The 20,989-nt window shown below is 41.1% G+C and overlaps 1 protein-coding gene across 1 annotated transcript; it reads left to right on the forward strand.

Annotated features, from left to right (window-relative positions):
* Nucleotides 1-1,411: 1,411 nt before the first annotated feature.
* LOC141273832 (oocyte zinc finger protein XlCOF8.4-like) lies at nucleotides 1,412-20,611 on the forward strand. Its single transcript, XM_073686237.1, has 7 exons — nucleotides 1,412-1,497; nucleotides 3,475-3,597; nucleotides 3,717-3,872; nucleotides 4,524-4,647; nucleotides 5,126-5,223; nucleotides 5,308-5,428; nucleotides 19,694-20,611. Exons 2-7 carry the CDS (start codon nucleotides 3,517-3,519, stop codon nucleotides 20,491-20,493), a joined length of 1,380 nt encoding a protein of 459 aa, XP_073542338.1. The 5' UTR covers nucleotides 1,412-1,497; nucleotides 3,475-3,516; the 3' UTR covers nucleotides 20,494-20,611.
* Nucleotides 20,612-20,989: the final 378 nt, after the last annotated feature.

Here is a 20,989-nt window from a genome sequence, read left to right on the forward strand (position 1 = left end):
CGTTCTTCGGTGCATACGGTTATCACCCACAGTTTGGTACCTTTAATGGGGGAGGAGCTTCAGGAGTTCCTGAGGAGGAACGTTTTGCTTCGTCGCTCTCCTCGGTGTGGCGGGGGGTTCTGAGTAATTTGAAGATCATGGGAGACAGTTACAAACGTATGGCTGACAGGAAACACTTGCCAGGTCCGGACCTGAATGTGAATGACTTTATGTGGTTGTCTACCAGGAATATCAAGTTTAAGGAAGCTGGGACCTAGATTTATTGGTCCCTATAAAATAAAAGCCGTCATAAACCCAGCAGCGTTTCGTCTTGAGCTACCTCAGGCCCTTAAGCGTCTGGCAACAAAGATCAGAGTCAGAGAATACTGAGCACATAGCGCGCAGACACTCACCACAGTGCAAAAGCTACAACAGGCAATAGTCCAAGCATAGCCAGCTAAGTAGCCAGGCAATCACCCTTAAAAGTTGACACCTGGAGGACTTCCAGTAGGGCCAACCTAATGCCTAAATAAGAGAACCTAATGTGAGAGGCAGGATCGTGACATCAAAGGTGTCTGTCTACAAACTCAACACTGCTGTTCAATGTGCTGATCTATATTTCCAGCTCTGCCTTTCCACAAGCAGTGTGCCACCCAGCATACTCAGCTCTGCCATTCCACGCCCAGGTGCCATCCAGCCTTTCCAACTCGGCTGTTATATGCTGCATGGATGTCTGCTGTCCGAGCTGCTCATCTAGACCTACAGCTTAGTGAATCCAGCTCGCCCAATGAGCCATAACTGACCGGAGGGGAGGACTAAATTGAACGTTTACACAATGGCCCATAATCCTTTATCTTTACCTCTGTCAGATTACACTGTAATTATTAGGGGTCCCAGCAGCAGGATAACCTGTGATCAGCTTATTATGGGGTGTCCCTTGCACAGGGTAACACAAGTATCATCATTAAAGGAATCTTCTAGTGAGCACAACTCATGCATATTGGTGGTATGACATCATTTGCTTATTATAACACTCCCATTTGTAGGACCCCCAGGAATCAAAAGGCTGAGGCTTATTCTGAACCTGCATGCACTTATCTGGGGATTTAGTTCTCTAAATGGTATGGGTGAAATATCCTTTCATGTGCATGCACCACAAAAGCTGCAAAATTGCCTTTTCCAGGGTAGCCATTTATGGTTAAAGAGAAATACAGATCACACAGGAAAACCTTTTTATCCAATGCAGGTAGTTTCTACATATAAAGCTTGTACTGCTGGCGGACCACAAGAACACATCCGCGCAGCTCTCCCAGCTGTCTCAGCATTAGTAGTCCTGGATACGCCCACACTCCATATATGGTCATATTAAGCGCAACAAGCAGTCTGTGGGGGGCGTGGCCTGTACTCTGAGCACTCGTGTGCTGGAACGCACGGACCGGATGTACTGTGGAATGACATCCGGGTGACAGGGCAAAGTGGTGGGGAGCAGAGGGGAGACATTGCTGTGACTGGCAGCAGGTAAGGGCATGAGCTTTGGCTGGAATTCCTTGCCTGCTCCTTGCTATGCGCCTTGGGACGTACTAGGAATCCTTTCCTAAGTCATATTTTGACGTTTCTCTATTTTTTTCTGTAATTTGGAGAAGCAGGTGTGGATGTGTCATCAGCACTATGTATGTGCTAGGCAGCAGCTATATGTGATAGATGGCTGATACTGTGGGTCACTAGAACAGGGATCTCTCTGTAGGAATGGTGTAACAGTCTCTTGGCAGCTTCTTTCTTTTCCATGGTTTTGAGCCCGGTCACTTCGATTTGCATGCCATCCTGTGCCTATAGCAGTGACATACCTAGTGCCTCCTTGATAGTGGCTGTCACACTCCCTGGATCAGTGACAGCAGCCACAGTGCTGCCTCCAGTAATCCGTGCCCATTACATGCCCTATAGCGTTCCGTACACCTGCGAGTAGAAGTGTTAAAGGGACGTCCCCATAACAGTGACAACCACTGTGCTCTGGTAGCAGTGACAATCACAGTGACAGCTGTAGATCCTCCAGAGAACTGTCAGCCACAGTATCCACTCAGGAAGGAAATTGTATGTAAGCTCTAATTTAAGCACTAAGACTGTGCCTAATATTCAGGATGCTTGGGAGCTGTGGGCATGTCAGAAAATGACACAAGGGATGACAGCTAAAGGGGCTGGATCAGTGATAAATATATGATCGCTGGTGTTTGATCTATACCCCCTCATCGATCACGAGAACTGGAGTCTGAAGCAGTGAGCAGGGAGATGCATGTCCCTTTCCTGACATTGGTGGGGGTCTCAGCAGCTTGCAATGAATATATCTGGTAGATAGATGATAAATCGTGCAGAGGTAACAGGCAGAGTAAAAACATGGATTGTCATGAAAGCTCTGTAGCCCTGATTTATCATTTGCCAGTGTTTTTTATAAACGGACTTTTCTTCTTTGTTTTCTGATATTCATGGCTGGTTGTTGTGCCAAATTCTTCAAGATTGACCAAAATGGATACTTCACGATTTGTGGGCTGCGTTACTGGAATAAGAGATCCTTTTCCAATGGTTGATCAAAGATTTTTATTAACTACACATTTCGGCAGCGGAACGACGACTTTTTCAAGTAAATAAAAAAAAGGCACCAAAACGTGTAGTTAACAAAAACCCTTGATTAACCATTGGAAAATGATCCTTTATTCCAAGTAACGCAACCCACACATTGTGAATTATCCACTTTGGTTAAGCATCTCTTGAAGGATTGATTCTCCAGCCATGATGTTTATGCCTACAGAGGAGTTGTGCCTTTCACAACACACCCAGGTGAACGAAACCCACTACGCCTTTATATACCTCAGTAGGGTCTCGCCCTATGTTTGTGGTCTATGTTCCTCCTACAGCTTTCTTCAAATTCTTCAATATGTCACACACAATTTGATGAAGTTTGCTAAGTCAAAAGTGCTTTTTTTATCTAAAAAAAAGTTGCAAGTGAGGAATCCCACCCAACATCTGGATAATAAAAACCACATCCCCAATGGTGAACAACCCCCCCACCCTACAAAAAAACCCACCAGCGAATAAGTAAAACATACATTTAAAAATAGATGCCACTTAAAACAAAAATACTGCGCAAAACCAAAAACTGCCTGAAAAAAGAAAGACTAGTCAAAAAATTGGAGCCAATGTAACAATGAAGTATGTGCACCTCCTCTATTGCTGTCTGTTAGCAAAGCCAAATGCAGAAAACTACAGTCATGGCCCAAAAGTTTTGGAACTGACACAAATTTTGGCTTTCACAAAGTTTGCAGCTTCAGTGTTTACATCTTTTAGGCAGATATTTCTATGGTTACTGAAGTACAAGTATAAGAATTTCATAAGTTTTTATACTTTTATTAACAAATACAATTTTGAGCCCAACTTTTCTGTGCACCCATGCTGGCTCTTGTATTGGCTATGATTTGTCCAGGCTTATATCACTTTATTTTTTAGATGGTTGCCCAGTTGTCTCTATATTAAGTCACTTGCATCACCATGATGGGTAAAGGAGTCAGTACTTTAAATGAAAGGATACTAAACCTTACTCTGGAGATCATCTACCTGCTAATGGGAGAGGTAAATTGTTCCCTAAATTTTGTTGCATCTCATCACTTTATTACTGCTACCAGTCTTGACCTGAGGTATGGTGGTAAAATATACGTGGGAATATTTATAATGTTCACCGTCCATCACAGGATTACACAGTAGTGAAGAAAACATCTGGTGAGTGCAATTCAGAAGGATTGAGCCGGACCTGGAAACCCATCTTACAGCCTCCACCTCACTCAGTAATACATGAGCAAAGGATCCTAGAGCTCGCCAACACGATCATTGAGCTGCTGACTGGAGAGGTGAGCGCTTCTGGGAATACTGGGACGTTATTAAGTAAGGGCTCATTCACAAATCAGTGATTTTTCTCTCCCAAGTTTCATCAGCGTGTCATCAGAGTTTGGGCAGAGTGTCAGATTTTCATCCGTATTTCTCGATTGGGAAAATAAAACTGATGAAGGTTTCTCAAGCATATCCTTTCGAACAGTCCTTGAAAAATGTTTGTTTCACGGATCCGTAGACTTGCATCAGCAAGTTTGTTCCAATACTCGGATCAATATTGGACATGTCGCCGTGATTTTGTGTGCACCAATCGGACAGAGAATAAAAATCAGACATGTAAGGTATCCTCTAGACCAGTGTTCCCCAACTCCAGTCCTCAAGGCCCACCAACAGGCCATGTTTTCAGGATTTCCTTAGTATTGCCCAGGTGATAATTCCATCACCTACACAGGCAATAATTCCATCACCTGTGCAATACTAAGTAAATCCTGAAAACATGGCCTGCTGGTGGGTCTTGAGGACTGGAGTTGGGGAACACTGCTGTAGACTATCAGAGGTAAGAGTGCTATCCCTGAAAATCACAGTAGCATTTGCATGAGAAAAACTGATGAGTGAATGAGCCCTAACATGGTTAGAGGTATCTGGATAATGACTGTATCACTGTATGACAGGTTCCTATAAGGTGTCAGGATGTCGCTGTGTATTTCTCCATGGAGGAGTGGGAGTATTTAGAAGGACACAAGGATCTGTACAAGGACGTCATGAAGGAGAATCACCAGCCCCTTACATCTCTATGTAAGAAGAGACTTTTACTTAGGATAAAGACGAGACATTTTACCCATATTCACCCGTCTAATCAGGGACTTTATTAAAATTGCTGTTTCATTCTTTAATTTTAATGTAAAGTGTTCAGGAGTAAGATGTGCCTTACTAATAAAGAGGCTTTCACATTTTAAAAAAATGAGTGCATCTCTAGCTGTTCTTGTGCCAGAAAGTTAAATGTCTGGCAGATATGAACTGGTATAGGTTTCAGTTTAATTTGTGCTAGTTTCTGGCTTAAAGTCTACTACGTTTGTCCCTGTGGGGTGGCCACATTCCCCGATGAGTACCACCTACTTTTTATAAGAATGTGAAAAATCATGGAAAATAGAAAAAAAAAATGAGGCATGCAGCAAAATTTCCTACTCTTCTTTTTTCCCACCATAATTCAGACACCCAACCCCTTAATAAATTCCCCTTTTGTCTTCAGTCACTGTGTTTGTGTTTCCTACAGATGGATCTAGTAAGAAGATTCCAGCAAAGAGATGTCCCAGTCCTCTGTACTCCAGGATAGGCCCTGAAAAAAATAATGTCCCACCAGGTGATCACCATGTGAGTCTACATTGTGACTTCTAGATCAGACACACTATCTAATCATATGTTTAACATCTAATTCAACTTGTCTTTTTTCTAAAGGCTGACGATCTGGTCATTATCAAAGTTGAAGAGGTTGAAAAACTGGAGGAAGGGGAAAAGACCTCTATATGGAATACTTGGCAGAATACAGAGGAGGACATTCTTACAGATGCCACCTTAGGTGAATAATATGGAAAAAATATAGGAAAATGTTTAATCCCTGCATTGATCTCATTCAGATTCCTTTTTTTAAGAGTGTTGGATCAGATTTTTTATCAGTGTTTGGTCTTATTCAGACATCAGTTTTCATGTATGAGTTCTATCTGTGTTTTACCCAGATAGAACTTGCACCTGTTATAGTCTATAGGGCTGTTCACATGTCCATGTGTTTTTGCGGACCAAGTAGTCTGCGCCAAAACATGGAGACATGTCTGATTTCTACCGAGTAATGAATGAAAGTCACCAATGCAAGTCTATGGGTGCATGAAAAAATAGTGCTGTCAGATTTTCATGTTTGGAAAAGCTGGAGAAAACTCTCATGCGCACAAAGAAATGAGGAAACTCTGATGGCATAAACAGGCACTTTTGCTCATTGTGTCATTTTTACCACAAGTGTTTCACCAGGTTTTTTTTTCTTTAAGCTTGAAAAAGCATTAGTGAAACCGATCCGCACTAGGATGGCATACATTTGCTTTCTGGTTTTTCCATGGACCTATAGACTTGCATTGTCAAGTTTGATTTGTAACTTGGATGAAAATCATTCATTTTTATTTTTTTTTTGGTGGCCACTCTGTCTGCGAACCCCCCCCCCCCAAACCATACGTGCATGTGCTAACAACTGACCAGCCACGACAAAGCGTACCTTTCTTTTATAGGAACCAAACCTTTTCTATCAGACATACCTCCATAATTTAAGGGTATGTGTGCAGAAGCCACTTCAGTCTGTATTTTTGGGCTCCACATAGACTTCTTTATTTAGTTTGTGGTGTCTTCCGATCACATGATGCCTGAAAAATCCTTGGCGTCTGTTGAAACCTGAGAATGTCGGTAAGTGGATAAAGATGGTGCCAGTGGGAGCCGCGTTTCCTCCAGATTAAATCAGTCAGATGGATCAGACTTTATTAGAAAGAATCAGACTTTCTTGGAAAGTTATAACACCATACGTTTCCTCAGGTACATAGCTAATGTTGACTATAACAAGGATGTCTATATATACATGTTAGTGCACGTGATGAGAGAAAAAAAGACCGCCAAAGGATCCAATGGCGCCAAGGAGGTAACGGTCTCCTCAGTTCAAAAAACCCTTTGAGGTCAGACAAACGCACGAACACTCCTTAATATTATTGTCATGACCTGGCTGAGTTACAAGTGTAATAATAAATGCAAAACAGAAAAAAAGAACTAAATTAGCATCAAATAACATGAACTATAATTACATATTATTCCTTTTGTACGTAGTTTTAAAGGAAAAAATGGGAACCGAACCATGTTTCTTGCCCTCACATAGCAGGAGCGAACATCCAAACCACTATGCTAAACCCTAGAAGCAGTGAGACAGGTGACAAAAGTGCCAATGTGAAGATGTACCTAGACAATGGGCAGTATGCAAGATACACAATATACATGTTTGTAACTCTACATGTGAGGTTAAAAAATAAAGATTGCTATTAATAAAAAGTACTAGAACAAAAAGAAAATCTCCTTACGACTCAAACATTGCACCCTTTTGGGAACATCAATTGGAATATGTTCAATGGGTAATACGTTCAGGTCCCTATAATCCTATTTATGATACAAAACCATATGTCGGGATAATCCATGTTTGGTAAACCCCGTAACAATTTTGTGTGTATGAGAATTTAACCTGTTGTGTAATGCCTGAGTGGTTCTGCCGACATACTGTTTAGGACAGCTACATTCTATAACATAAATAGTCAACATTAGCTATGTACCTGAGGAGGCGGACGGACGTCCGAGAAACACGTGGTGTTATAACTTTCCAATAAAGTCTGATATTAATCCATCTGACTGATTTAATCTGGAGGAAGCGCATGTCCCACTGCTCCATCTTTATCCACTTACCGACATTCTCATGAAGAATCCCGAGGGATCTGTGCCTGCTGCAGCACCTCGTCTTATGCCTTTTCCATGAGTTGTGCTTGTCACAACCTATAAAGATGAGCAATTTTCATTTCTTACCTTCACATTGTTATCGGATAATGGCGCTATTTTGCGCCCCTTTCTTTGCTCTTTTTAGTTTTCATTGATCAGGCTGGGGACAGCTTTATTTGGTTATAGTGGGAGCAGCATTAGCGGGTCCGAGTTGCCGACATGGAATATTTCAACAGCCGCATGGCATCAAGAGAACGGCTTATGAAACTATTTCATGAATTTGAAGAATTACTTAAAGATGAGTTAAGACTTGAATTGGATATTCGTTTTTTAACAATCTATATGGAGGATAAATTATGTCCGCGGGGTTTGAGGATTACTATTCCTTCACCTTTCCCCGAGGATAAACTTTTTAACAAAGATTGGACAATCATTCTGAATACATGCATGCACAGCCTACTGAAATGCATACATACCAAAAGATCGGAATTGTGTTTGGCTATCACAAATAATATTTTTGATATTGCTAAAAATTAGTTACCATTTGTAACACATCCAGCGTTCAGTAAGATCAATAGCAACATTGTCACGAGTATTTTACACAACGAGCATGAAATCGTTATGAAAAAAAGATAAAAAACTGCAAAGAGATAGGGATGATTATACCAAATTAAACACAACCACCAACCGCACCATAACATCTGCCACAATTAGTAATAAACCATCTGCATCTGTGACAATGAGGGATATTCACTTATCTGCTAACAAAGGAAGGACTTTTTCCAATAGTTCCTACCACAGAAACAACAATAAAAATAAAATTAATAACCATAAGCCTCATAACTACACGTCTGAACCCACACTTCGTGGTATACAATCTGCACCCGTTTACTCGTCCAGAAGGGATAACAATACAGTGACAGATACAGGAAGCTTGAAAGCACCCACGTCTAGCTCCTCCACACAGATTAAGATGGACAATAAGAATATCTCCTCCGATTCTTCTTCCCGCAGTAGGACCATAGAAACTAATGATCTAGCTATACAGAGAGAAGGTCTACAAATCATTTCATTTTCCGGTCCATCACCCACTATAGTTGTGGGCTCCCATAGGGAATCCATTTCCCCCTCGCCACCTCTCTCCATTCTTACCTCTGACTCCATGTTTTCAGCTACAACTGGAATACTTTCACATAAAAGTGTTTCATCCAGTACACTATCCAGTTTAGTTAATCCCCAGAGGTGATCATTATCTCCTTCGACCCCCACAACAATTCCTTCATGTCTACTTCTGACATGGGCAGATCCCTAAATTCTCTTATAGCCTATCAGACATTGGCTAACACCAAGAAGAATTTAGAGGATATTAAGGAACAAATAAACCAGATACATGAGGAGAGAAGAAGATCCCTCACGCTTGTTAGCAATGAAGTATCTCATAATCATTAGCCAGCAGATATTACAGATTTACTTAATTTTTCGTTACACTGTACCTCTTTTTCACCTACATCATCTCCATCAGAGAATGCAGAGTGGAGTGTGCTGCTCCCAAAAATGAACACAAAATACTAGTTGACAACACCATGATTGGGAAATCCAATTGTGTAACTGATTTTTTTGCCCCATGCTCTCCCCCTGGGACAAGAAACGTTGGACCGCTTTTTTCACAGATTAGGGAAAAGAAAAAACCCCGTAGAGGAATTAGAGGGGGAAGCAAATATAAAAAGAGCAATAAGAGAGAAAAAAAACATTAGACACAAAAAGGGAGAAATCCAATAGTTATAATTTATCATCTTATATTTTGAGTGAGGATGAAATAAATTTACTCTCCAAAGGCTTATCTTTTTGCCCAACATATAGACCGAAAGAATTTGACATGTTTTTAGATCTACAATCCTTTATTAGGAAACTGACCTTGAAAAGACATTTCGCTACTAGAACGGATAAGTGCCAGAATGGGAGTAGCGAACGTGACTCAGTACACAGTCCTTGTTAACGTTCCATACCCAACTAAAGAAAAAATCCAATTTTTATCCTGTAGACAGCAAGAGCCACCAAACAGATACTTCCTGTGACATTACGCTCCAAGACTTCAAAAAGATTGTTGGTACTATGGTACTACAAAAAGATAATAACCTAAGCAGACAGGAATATGTGGCACTTAATAATCTCAGAAAAAATAATGACATAGTGCTCAGATCGGCCGACAAGGAGGGGGGATAGTTACCCGAGACTATAATGTTTATGTTACAGAAGCTCATCGTATATTGAGTGATGAGAATTACTACAAGGAGATCTTCTTCAACCCCATTGAGAGAATGGTCCCCATTCATAGAAAGCTTCTATCAGAAACAGTGGACGGGAATATATTGAGTGCTAATGAGAGAAAATTTCTAACAATCCAAAACCCATGTATGCCATTCTTTTATCATCTCCCTAAAATCCGTAAGAACGTGATGAATCCTCCGGGGAGACCCATTATTTCTGGTATAGGCTCCCTTACATCGAACCTAGCAGAGTATTTTGATGTACTCTTACAACCGCATGTTAAAAACCTCTGTAGTTACTTATTAGATTCTAGCCATCTCATTAGATTGATTCACAATATCAGATGGAAAAAATCTTACATTTTTTTAAGTTTGGATGTGAACTCCCTATATACCAATATTGATGTCGACGTTGGTCTGATGTGCGTATATGAATATATCATATCTGGCGATATACAGTTATCTCCCGGCCAGAAATCCTTTATCTTAGCTGGTTTGTCTTTTATTCTGAAAAATAATTATTTTACCTTTTTAAATAAAACTTATCACCAAGTTAAAGGAGTAGCCATGGGCTCTAAAGTAGCACCTACTTTTACTAATATTTTTATGGGATTGTTTGAACAAGTTTTTATCTTTCAGGGAATTTTCAATAAGTGTATTGTATTTTATACAAGGTACATATATGACCTGATTTTTATCTTTGATAGAAACATCATTGACCCCACTTTCGTTTTTTATTGCCTTAATAAAAACAATTGGGGTATCACCTTTAATCTAGACAGTAATGAACAAACTATTAATTTTCTAGATCTGGTCTAATACATTGAGGGTGATCATATTTTTACAAAAACATTTTTTTAAAAAGTGGATACTAATAGTTATATCCATTATACCAGTGGACACTATAGGAAATGGATCACTAATATCCCTCACAACCAGTTTCAGAGAATTTGCAGAAACTGTACAACAGAATCTGATTATGATACACAGTCTGAAATGCTTAAAAAAAGGTTTTTACAACAGAAATACCCCAAGGAGCTGGTGGCAAAATCATATAAACAAGTCAAAGAAAAAAATGACCAACTTTCTCTCCTAATGGGTTCATCACGAAAACACTAAATTACTTACCGGTAATGTGATTTTCCTGAGCCCATGACAGCACCACAACGAGAGAGGGGATCCGCCCTTCCAGGACAGGAAACTACAGAATAAAAGGGCGGTGCCTCTCCACCACCTCAGCTGTTTACAGACCATGAGAGAACACTACTTAATATTTATATATCCCATGATTTTTCCTTCTACACACCGCGTGAATCAAACACCATAAAGGAAATGAAGTGATCAACTTCTACCAGTGATGGGAGGGAATATAAATCCATGAAACCGGCATGGATTTATAGTAGTGTGACCAAGTTAGTTAAAAAAAAGAATAAGAATGGTGAAAAATAAAAAAATAAAGTTTATACTCACCTTCCGATGTCTTCCTGGTGTTTTGTCTGCTCCGTCCAGTGTCTTGCACTGCTTGCGGTGGTTTGAAGGACCTGCGGTGACGTCATTAAGCCATGTGATGGGTCACATGACTCAGTGACGTCATGGCTGGTCCTTCACAACAACGCGAACATTGCAAGACACTGGACGGAGCAGACAAAACACCAGGAAGACATCGGAAGGTGAGTATAAACTTTATTTTTTATTTTAAATTCTTTTTTTTTTACAGTTTCTATGGTACCCAGGTCTGGATGAGAGTCTCCTCTCCTCCAGACCTGGGTACCATCCGCACATTGAAACGCATATAATCCGTGTGTACAAATGTACTGACACAGATTATATGCGTCTCAATGCAAGTCAATGGCGGCGATTACGCCGCGCTTCTGCAAAATTAATGGACATGCTGCGGATTTTTGAGCGCAGCATAAACGCTGCGGAAAAAAACGCAGCATGGGCATTGAAAGTGCGGCTTGTTATTGGGGGCCATGGGGGGCAGATTACCAAGCGTTTTATAAGCGTTTATGCTGCGGAAATTCCGCAGCATAAACGCTTGAAAAACGCATCGTGGGCACACAGCCTAAAGCTTATTTAGGTTGGAGGAACCGGATCTTTAGAGGCAGCCCACGGGTGTGTACCTGTGACCCTGCTACTACTGGAATGACAGAGATTAGAGTTATTAACAGCAATATCGCCTTGTTCAGAGTTGTGGCCAGACTGCTTATTAACTTTGACATATAGCAGGACTCCTTATCCTACCTTGGGAGACCACAACTCTTTCTCACTGCCCAGTGAGTTCTGCAGCGCTCGATGGATCTGCCCATAATCCCGAAATAGTTGAGGTAAACTATTGTCAATGCCTCTTCCTTTGATATGAGAGTTGTCCTAACTACCATAATTCTCAATAAAGCCTTAAGGCTCATTAACATCTGAATGGAAGGACAACAGTAAAAACCTCTGAGTGTTAGTTTAACATTTACTGAGCAGATTGAGGCTCAATTTTGTGGTAAATTCTGAAGGCCAATCATGAGGCTCTGTGCGGCCCAGACATGTGGCTAACTTTAGCCTAGAGGTCTAAGGTCCAGTTTCCGTCCTGAAGCCAAATTTAAAGCAAGAAGCCCTTGGCCCAGATGGGGTCTTACAGAGCGCACACACACCCATTTTTGAGTTTTGCGCTTACTTCCTTCAGCCTTTCCTAGTAACCATAACAAGGAAAGGGCCCCATAAACAAGGTAAACATTCACGAAGATCACTCACCACCAGCTGTACGGATTCGGAGGCTGGACCAAGTCACAGGCCTGTTCCTCTCCATCCGGCCGTGCCTGAGCAATACTGGGGTGGACAACCCCAGGCAGGGGCGCCTCCAATAGTGCGCCGATGAAAGCTGGAGCTGCTGACCCCAGGCAGTGGCGCAGCTCAACAGGTGCTCCCATTGGCGTACAGAGCAGGAGCTGCTGACCCCAGACAGGGGCCCAGTTCCACAGCAGCTTCTCCACTGATGCATGGAGCTGGAGCTGCCGACCCCAGACAGGGACGCAGTTCCACAGCTGCTCTATCACTGACATGCAGAGCTGGAGCTGCTGACCCCAGACAGGGGCGCCGCTCAGTCGCATCCGGATCTTCAACAGGTAAGCCTGTCTAAGGTTCTCCCATCAAGAACCCTCGGGTACGCTCGTGATCAGGGTCGCAGGCTGGTACAAAACAGTAGCCGGAAGCATGTTAGAAGACATGGGTCTCCGCTACTTCTTTTTTCACCGGCGTGCATCTTAGGGTGCGATTTCCTGGATAGCATCCTGCGCAACCGGGATGCACGGCTACCAGGCCACCTTAAGGTAATGGTGTGGCTGCTGCTCGCAACCGTCCAACGGAACAGGCCCCCTTGGACCCACCATGGCGCTTCCAGGTCCCTGGCGCCGGCCGCAGCAGAGACTGTGCCCTGTTGGAAACCGACCGGCCCAGGTCTGGGAATATTCTTCTCTTTCTTCTGCCGCCGTTTTAACAAGGTTCCCCGTCAAGGACAGGAAACCAACTGAGGTGGTGGAGAGGCGCCGCCCTTTTGTTCTGTAGGTTTCCTGTCCTGTCTTGTTGTGGTGCTGTCATGGGTGATAGGAAAAAAAGAATAGGGATTTTGAACATGACCTGAAATTTATTACCACATTCAATCAACAGCATAAAAAATCAGAAGAATTCTTCCAAAAAATTGGCACATTTTAATGATTGACCAGCTATTGAAACAGGTATTACCTAAAAAACTATCCCTAATATTCAAAAGAGCACCAACACCAAGAAACATCGTAGCACCAAGTAGGCTATGCAAACAAGGGAGCTCTATCAGTACTAGTGGGAATAAAAATAAGAATAATATGGTTACAAAATGTGGCGGTAGGGGATGTATGTGCTGTAAATCCATTCTACACTCCACAGACAATTTTACTTCACCAATGAGAATTTTAAAATCCCTCGCCCTATGTCATGTCAAACGGAGTACGTAATTTATGTTATAGAATGTAGCTGTCCTAAACAGTATGTCCGCAGAACGACTCAGGCATTACACAACAGGTTAAATTCTCATACACACAAAATTGTTACGGGGTTTACCAAACATGGATTATCCCGACATATGGTTTTGTATCATAAACAGGATTATAGGGACCTGAAAGTATTACCCATTGAACATATTCCAATAGATGTTCCCAATAGGGTGCAATGTTTGAATCGTAAGGAGATCTATTGGATCTACAAACTAAATACTCTTAAACCTAATGGATTAAATGATATTGCGGAGGTTTTCTTATGACAGTTAATATTTTCTCATTTATTTATTTTGGGGATGTTTAATTCCATTTTGATTATTTAAGATTCACTTTGTTTAAACCATACATAAAATGGGTCTAATATTCCCTAAAAGGAAATAATCCTCAGTATCAGAGACAGGTCACATACATTAAAAAGATTTTTTATATATTTTTATATTCTTTTTTGTTCTAGTACTTTTTATTAATAGCAATCTTTATTTTTTAACCTCACATGTAGAGTTACAAACATGTATATTGTGTATCTTGCATACTGCCCATTGTCTAGGTACATCTTCACATTGGCACTTTTGTCACCTGTCTCACTGCTTCTAGGGTTTAGCATAGTGGTTTGGATGTTCGCTCCTGCTATGTGAGGGCAAGAAACATGGTTCGGTTCCCATTTTTTCCTTTAAAACTACGTACAAAAGGAATAATATGTAATTATAGTTCATGTTATTTGATGCTAATTTAGTTCTTTTTTTCTGTTTTGCATTTATTATTACACTTGTAACTCAGCCAGGTCATGACAATAATATTAAGGAGTGTTCGTGCGTTTGTCTGACCTCAAAGGGTTTTTTGAACTGAGGAGACCGTTACCTCCTTGGCGCCATTGGATCCTTTGGCGGTCTTTTTTTCTCTCAGCACGTGCACTAACATGTATATATAGACATCCTTGTTATAGTCAACATTAGCTATGTACCTGAGGAAACGCATGGTGTTATAACTTTCCAATAAAGTCTGATATTAATCCATCTGACTGATTTAATCTGGAGGAAGCGCGGCTCCCACTGCTCCATCTTTATCCACTTACCGACATTCTCATGAAGAATCCCGAGGGATCTGTGCCTGCTGCAGCACCTCGTCTTATGCCTTTTCCAAGAGTTGTGCTTGTCACAACCCATAAAGATGAGCAATTTTCATTTCTTACCTTCACATTGTTATCGGATAATGGCGCTATTTTGCGCCCCTTTCTTTGCTCTTTTTGTTGAAACCTGAAAAGATGATCGCAAGACTGAACATATGAACAGCGAGTTTCTTTGTCATAGATATGCGTATATTCAATCTTTTGAGCATTTTTGGGAAGCTTTTTCAGGCAGGTTTCAGAGCGGACTACCTGAAAAAGAGATCAAGTGCACATACCCGCTCACAGAGTGTTCTTGAGACTGTTAAAAACTACAAGCTTTCTAGTGTAAACCACTTCAGGAAACCCTCCTTCTTTGGGGAGTTTTTGGAGGAGTTTTTCATTCCTGTTGCTGTTTTAAAGCTTTTTCATTTTTCTTTGGAAGAGTTATTTTTGATTGGATGGTGCCTTCTTTGGAGCAGATTCTATCAGGAGTAAACCTGCCCCGAAAAACTCAGTGTGCACATAAATTAGACTGACATGAGGAGTGCCTTAAACTAAGGGCTCATTCAGATTTCTGTTTTCATGTACAAGTTATACCAATGTTTTTTACTGATAGAGCTTATACCTGTTAGACTACATTCCTACAATGAGTTTTTGAGGAGTTTTTTACACGGTTTATTTAAAAAAAAAAAATGCAAGTAACCTATTTTACTAAATGGGTGCAGAAATTCTGCAACATCAAAAACTCACCAAAAGCTCATCGTGGAAATGTAGCCTTATAGTCTATGAGGTTGTTCATTTGTCTGTGGCTTCTTTGCTTACCAAATGTTCTGAGCCAAAGCACGGAGACAACTCTAAGTCTGTGTAAAAATAAATTGGACATCACTCGGGGGCCACTTGTGTGTATTCCGTTTTTAACATTTCAATGGGTAGGAGAAGTTATGAGAATTTGTTTTTTTTTACAATACGAGAAAATGGACCAAACACTAATGAGAATCTGAGCCAAAACATTTTTTTGCATACAAGAAACATCACTGATATCTGAATAAGCCCTAAGGGTATGTGCACACTGCGCAATTAGACTCCGGCGCAGCCGCTGAGTTTTCCCAGGCGAATCTGCTTCAGGCCTATGACATCTTTTACTCTATACTGTTAATGATCATGTCACTTTCCTTAACCACTTCAAGGTTTTCAAACCCTGCAATGCAATATTGTTTTTACATTTTCATGTTATGGGGCACTTTTTCAGGCAGAATCCGCACATACTTTAATACTGTTTTTAATTAGTGCTCGATTCTACTTTCCCTTTAAATCAGTAGGCTTTTGGCACCAAGGAGGCATGTCTCATAGAAAAGGTTAAAGTCCCATCAGGGCTGCCACCAGTAATTTCAGGGCCCCATACTGGCAAAATTTTTGGGCCCCCTTGAAGCTCCCCCCAGGCTCCACCCCAGGTCTGCCTCCACCCCTCGAACCTTCCACAGTGCCACACACCACTTTTTGAAAAACTCCACTTCTGCACCACATCATCACCAATCACTCATTGACAGTTCCCATCAAACACCATATCACATACATAGCCATCACCTTTTGTTTTGGCCAAAAGATTTTTTAAGCCTGCCACCACGACAAGGTGGACTCTTTTGGCAGGGCCCTACTCTACTCTAATCTATTAAAATTTGTTAAAATATCCAATACACTTTTTAGGTATATTTTTATTTATTTTTCTTTAAGGGAATGAGTCACATACATTTTTTTAAACTGACCAATAATACCACATACAAGGGACAAATATCGTCACACCAAAACCAGACGACATATTACCACCACATAGTGACTGAATAATACCACATACAAGGAACAAATACTGCCACACCATGACCAAACCACATATTACCACCACATAGTGCCCGAATACTACAATACTGATCATTAATAAAAAAACACAATACTTATATTACCATAAGTGCCATTATACACAGGAGCTCTGTACATAGCATACAGCATATAATAGTAGTGTACAGATATTACAATAACTCACTAGTGACATTATATATAGGAGCACTGTATATAGTGTCAGTGTACAGGTAATAAAGTGATCACCGGTGACATTATACACAGGAGCTCTGTATATAGTGTATAGTGAACAGGTAATACGGTTATCAACGGTGATATTACACACAGGAGCTCTGTATATAGTGTACAGGAAATACAGTGACTTACCAGTGACATTATACACAGGAGCTCTGTATATACTGTCAGTGTACAGGTAATACAGGGATCACCAATGACATACACAGGAGTTCTGTATATAGTGTCAGTGTACAGGTAATACAGAGATGTGACATTACATACAGGAGCTCTGTGCATAGTATACAGTGAATAGTGTAACTGTACAGGTAACATACTGATTCACCAGTGATGTCTGTAGTTCAAGACATTCATCTTCGTTTTTCTTCTTCATACAGTGTAGACCACCATCACCTCTTCCAGCCAGGACTTGTCTCTGTAGAAAATAATAGTAAAACCTCGGCACACCAATAATTGAGTGTTTCACTGATTTATTTTAGCAGTCCACATGTGGACTGCTAAAATAAATCAGTGAAACACTCAATTATTGGTGTGCCGAGGTTTTACTACTATTTCTATGGTCTTGGATCCTGCTTGTGCACCCTGGTCCAGTTGTGCTGCGTTTTTCACCTCATTATCTGTAGAAAATAACACACAGTTATCTAGCACACATTCCCCAATTTTCCCCCAACTTCTACACTGCGCCAAATGAAGAAAAAAAGCAACCCCATGTGTCTCCATCCTGCTCCATATGATCTCTCATCCTGCTCCACGTGTCTCCATTCTGCCCCACATCCTCTTTCTCATCCATTTGAGGCGCTGATTCGCCAACATCATATGCCGGTGATTTGTGTGACGACGTCTGCTGCCGGCCTCTGATTGGCTGGTGGCTGTTAACTGTTGCTGTACAGGAGGCTTCCTTCACGGCAATAGATTTGAACTGAATGTGCGTCCGAGTACGCAAATTTAATTACTGAACCGGCAGAATCCTGCCCCTGGGGCCCTGTGAGCAGATGCAAAAAGAGGGGGGTCCGGGCCCCGCCTCCTTGCTTCTCGTTGGGACCCAATACACCAGTTAGGGCAGTAATGCCCTGATAGCAGCTCTGCGTCCCCTTAACCCCTCAAGGACCTTGGGATTTTCCGTTTTTGTTTTTTGCTCCCCTTGTTCCCAGAGCCATAGCGTTTTTATTTTTTGGTCAATATGGCCATGTGAGGGCTTATTTTTTGTGGGACAAGTTGTACTTTTGAACGACATTACTGGTTTTACCATATCGTGTACGGGAAACGGGGAAAAAAATTCCAAGTGCGGTGAAATTGCAAAAAAAGTGCAATACCACAGATGTTTTTTGTTTTTGTTTTTTTTTACCACGTTCACTGAATGCTAAGTGACCTGCCATTACTATTCTCCAGGTCGTTACAAGTTCTTAGACACCAAACATGTATAGGTTCTTCTTTATTTAAGTAATGAAACAAAATCCAAAGTTTGCGAAAAAAAAAGAAAATGTCGCCATTTTCTGAGACCCGTACCGTCTCCATTTTTCAGGATCTGAGGCCGGGTAAGGGCTTATTTTTTGCGCGCCGAGCTAACTTGACAAAAAAAACCCCGTAATTCTGGCGTTTAGAATTATTTTCTCGTTACGCCTTTTACCGATTAATTCTTTTTTTATATTGATAGATCAGGCGATTCTGAACGCGACGATACCAAATATGTGTATGCGTTTTTTATTATTATTTTATTTTGAATGGGGCGAAAGGGGGTGATTTAAACTTTTATATTTTTAAAAACATTTTTTTTTACACTTTTTGCTTGCTTCTATAGTCTCCATAGGAGACTAGAAGCTGCAGCAGTCGGATTACCTCTGCTGCATAGAGGTGATGAGCAGATCGTCTCTGTGTAGCAGAAATGTTCACTTGCTATGAGCGCCGACCACTAGGTGGCACTCAAAGCAATCTTTACATGACAACCACAGGGGTCTGCTGCAGACTCAGGGTTGTCATGCCCACGCATCGGTGAACCGCGATCATGTGACGGGGTCGCTGATGGACAGGGCTAATACCACTGTCAAAGATTGACAGCGGCATTTAACTGGTTAACAGCCGCGGGTGGGTCGCGATTCCACCTTCGGCTGTTGCGGGCACATGTCAGCTGTATAAATCAGCTGACATGTGCCCAGTTCAATGCGGGCTCAACGCCGAAGCCCTCACTGAACCTTGGGTGATGGCCTGGGGTGTACTACTACGCCCCAGGCCAGAAAGGGGTTAAAGAAAGTTACGCCTTGTCATGTTTGGTGGGCATACCCAAATATTCCAATTTATGCATCAAGTACCTAGTTTTTCTAAATAAATTCTCTATAGCGGTAAAGCAGTTTACACTTCATGTATTCCATGTTTGCATATCTTAGCGCTTACAGAGGCTGCTGAATTGTTTGATTTGCAAAAAAACATTTACATGATTAGCAGCATAGACTGTAATGGGTGAAATTCAGTGACAAAATGTGCATCGAACATGTACATGAAAAAGTGTTGTCTGAATGAATTGTCTCATATTCTGCAACATTTGCCAATGCAAGCAAATAAGTAAAATGTGATTGTAAACTGGGTAAGAGTATGAGGATTCATTAGACCCTATTGCTGTCATGCGACGTAATGCTATTAGAGGCCAGTCTGATTGGACCATCCCAGTGAAGTTTGGGAAAAAAAAGTCATTGACCGCCTGATATACCCGTGAAAAAACCTTATATGAATTAGTAATGATACTCCATAAACGTTACTTTCAACTGTGATCCTCCATTGAGTCTCCCATATTGCCACTTTCAGTATTCTAAGCAATGTTTCTGTTGTAATTTATGTTTACTTACTTACTTTTTCTCACGCAGATGGATCCATGATCAAGAATACATTGGGGAGACGTTTTATTTTCTCTTCAGATAATGAGATGCTCACACACAGTTCTTCAGGACATTACCCCATTTCCCCAATTACATGTTTATCTAGCGATTTGCCTGACATCCATAATGGTAGAAAAGTCCATGGAAGTAGTAACAAGTATCAGTGCTCTGAATGTGGGAAATGTTTTACACAAAATGGCTCTCTTAATGTTCATAAAAGGATCCACACAGGGGAGAAGCCATTCTCCTGTTCAGAATGTGGGAAATTGTTCATGCGGAAATCTGACCTTGTTAGACATTACAGGGTGCACACTGGAGAGAAGCCTTTTGTATGTTCAAAGTGTGGGAAGTGCTTCAGTCAGAAATCAAAGCTTGTAAGTCATCAACGTACTCACACAGGTGAAATCCAGTTCCCATGTCCCCAGTGTGGAAGATGTTTTACAAATCGATCTGTTCTTACTACACATCTGAAATTTCACTCAGGTGAGAACCCATTTCAATGTTTGGAGTGTGGGGCATGCTTCCAATACAAATCAAATCTTGTTAAACATCAAGTCATTCATTCAAAGGCAAAACCCTATCCTTGTTCAGAGTGTGGAAAATGTTTGACCAACAAAGGGGCTCTCATGTATCACCTGAGGACTCACACTGGGGAGAAACCTCTTGTTCTGAATGTGGGCGATGCTTTACAAGTAAAGGGCACCTTGTCACTCATCAGCGGACTCAGACAGGGCAGAAGTGTTGCAAGCGGTTTGCCCGTAAGGCAGACATGGCAAAACATCAAATGATGCACACAATTGAGGAGCCGTTTTTATGTTCTGATGGATTAGGAATATTACAGAAGTTAGTGTAAATCTGAAGATGACTCAGAAGGCAACAATTATTTTTTCTAAACTTGCACAGAATTAAAAAAATAAAATAAACCTCATCCTAACTTATTTCACAATCAGTGTTACAAATCCATTTTTACATTGTTTCTATGGTTGTGTGTTTTTTCTTCTTTTCTATATTTTTTGCATCAAATTTAAATTAATGTAAAAAAAAATCAATGCGTAAGTTGTGTGACCACTTTCAAACAAAATCTTCAGTATCTTCATGGTAACGCTGTGAGGCGCCAATGGGGGCCTGCTTAAGACATTGTTTCTGTTATCTCGGCATTCCTGTGAAGCTCAACCTCAGACTGGGCTTCTTAGGAGACCATGATTTTCCCTGGCTCTGTGCTCCACCACAGCTGTTAACAGTATTGATGTTTTGAGGATGCCGATATTGTTAATAGTGTCACAA

Source organism: Phyllobates terribilis, unplaced genomic scaffold (assembly GCF_046119375.1).
Source record: "Phyllobates terribilis strain yellow unplaced genomic scaffold, ASM4611937v1 Scaffold_5__5_contigs__length_657084704, whole genome shotgun sequence".
In the NCBI taxonomy this organism is placed as follows: Eukaryota; Metazoa; Chordata; class Amphibia; order Anura; family Dendrobatidae; genus Phyllobates; species Phyllobates terribilis.

What these genes read in the sequence shown, in the direction of transcription:
- LOC141273832 (XM_073686237.1), top strand. Translation starts at nt 3,517, where the DNA reads ATGATGGGTAAAGGAGTCAGTACTTTAAATGAAAGGATACTAAACCTT. An exon ending in CCAGCCCCTTACATCTCTAT is followed by an intron (nt 4,648 to 5,125) that starts GTAAGAAGAGAC and finishes TGTTTCCTACAG; the next exon opens with ATGGATCTAGTAAGAAGATT. An exon ending in TCCCACCAGGTGATCACCAT is followed by an intron (nt 5,224 to 5,307) that starts GTGAGTCTACAT and finishes TTTTTTCTAAAG; the next exon opens with GCTGACGATCTGGTCATTAT.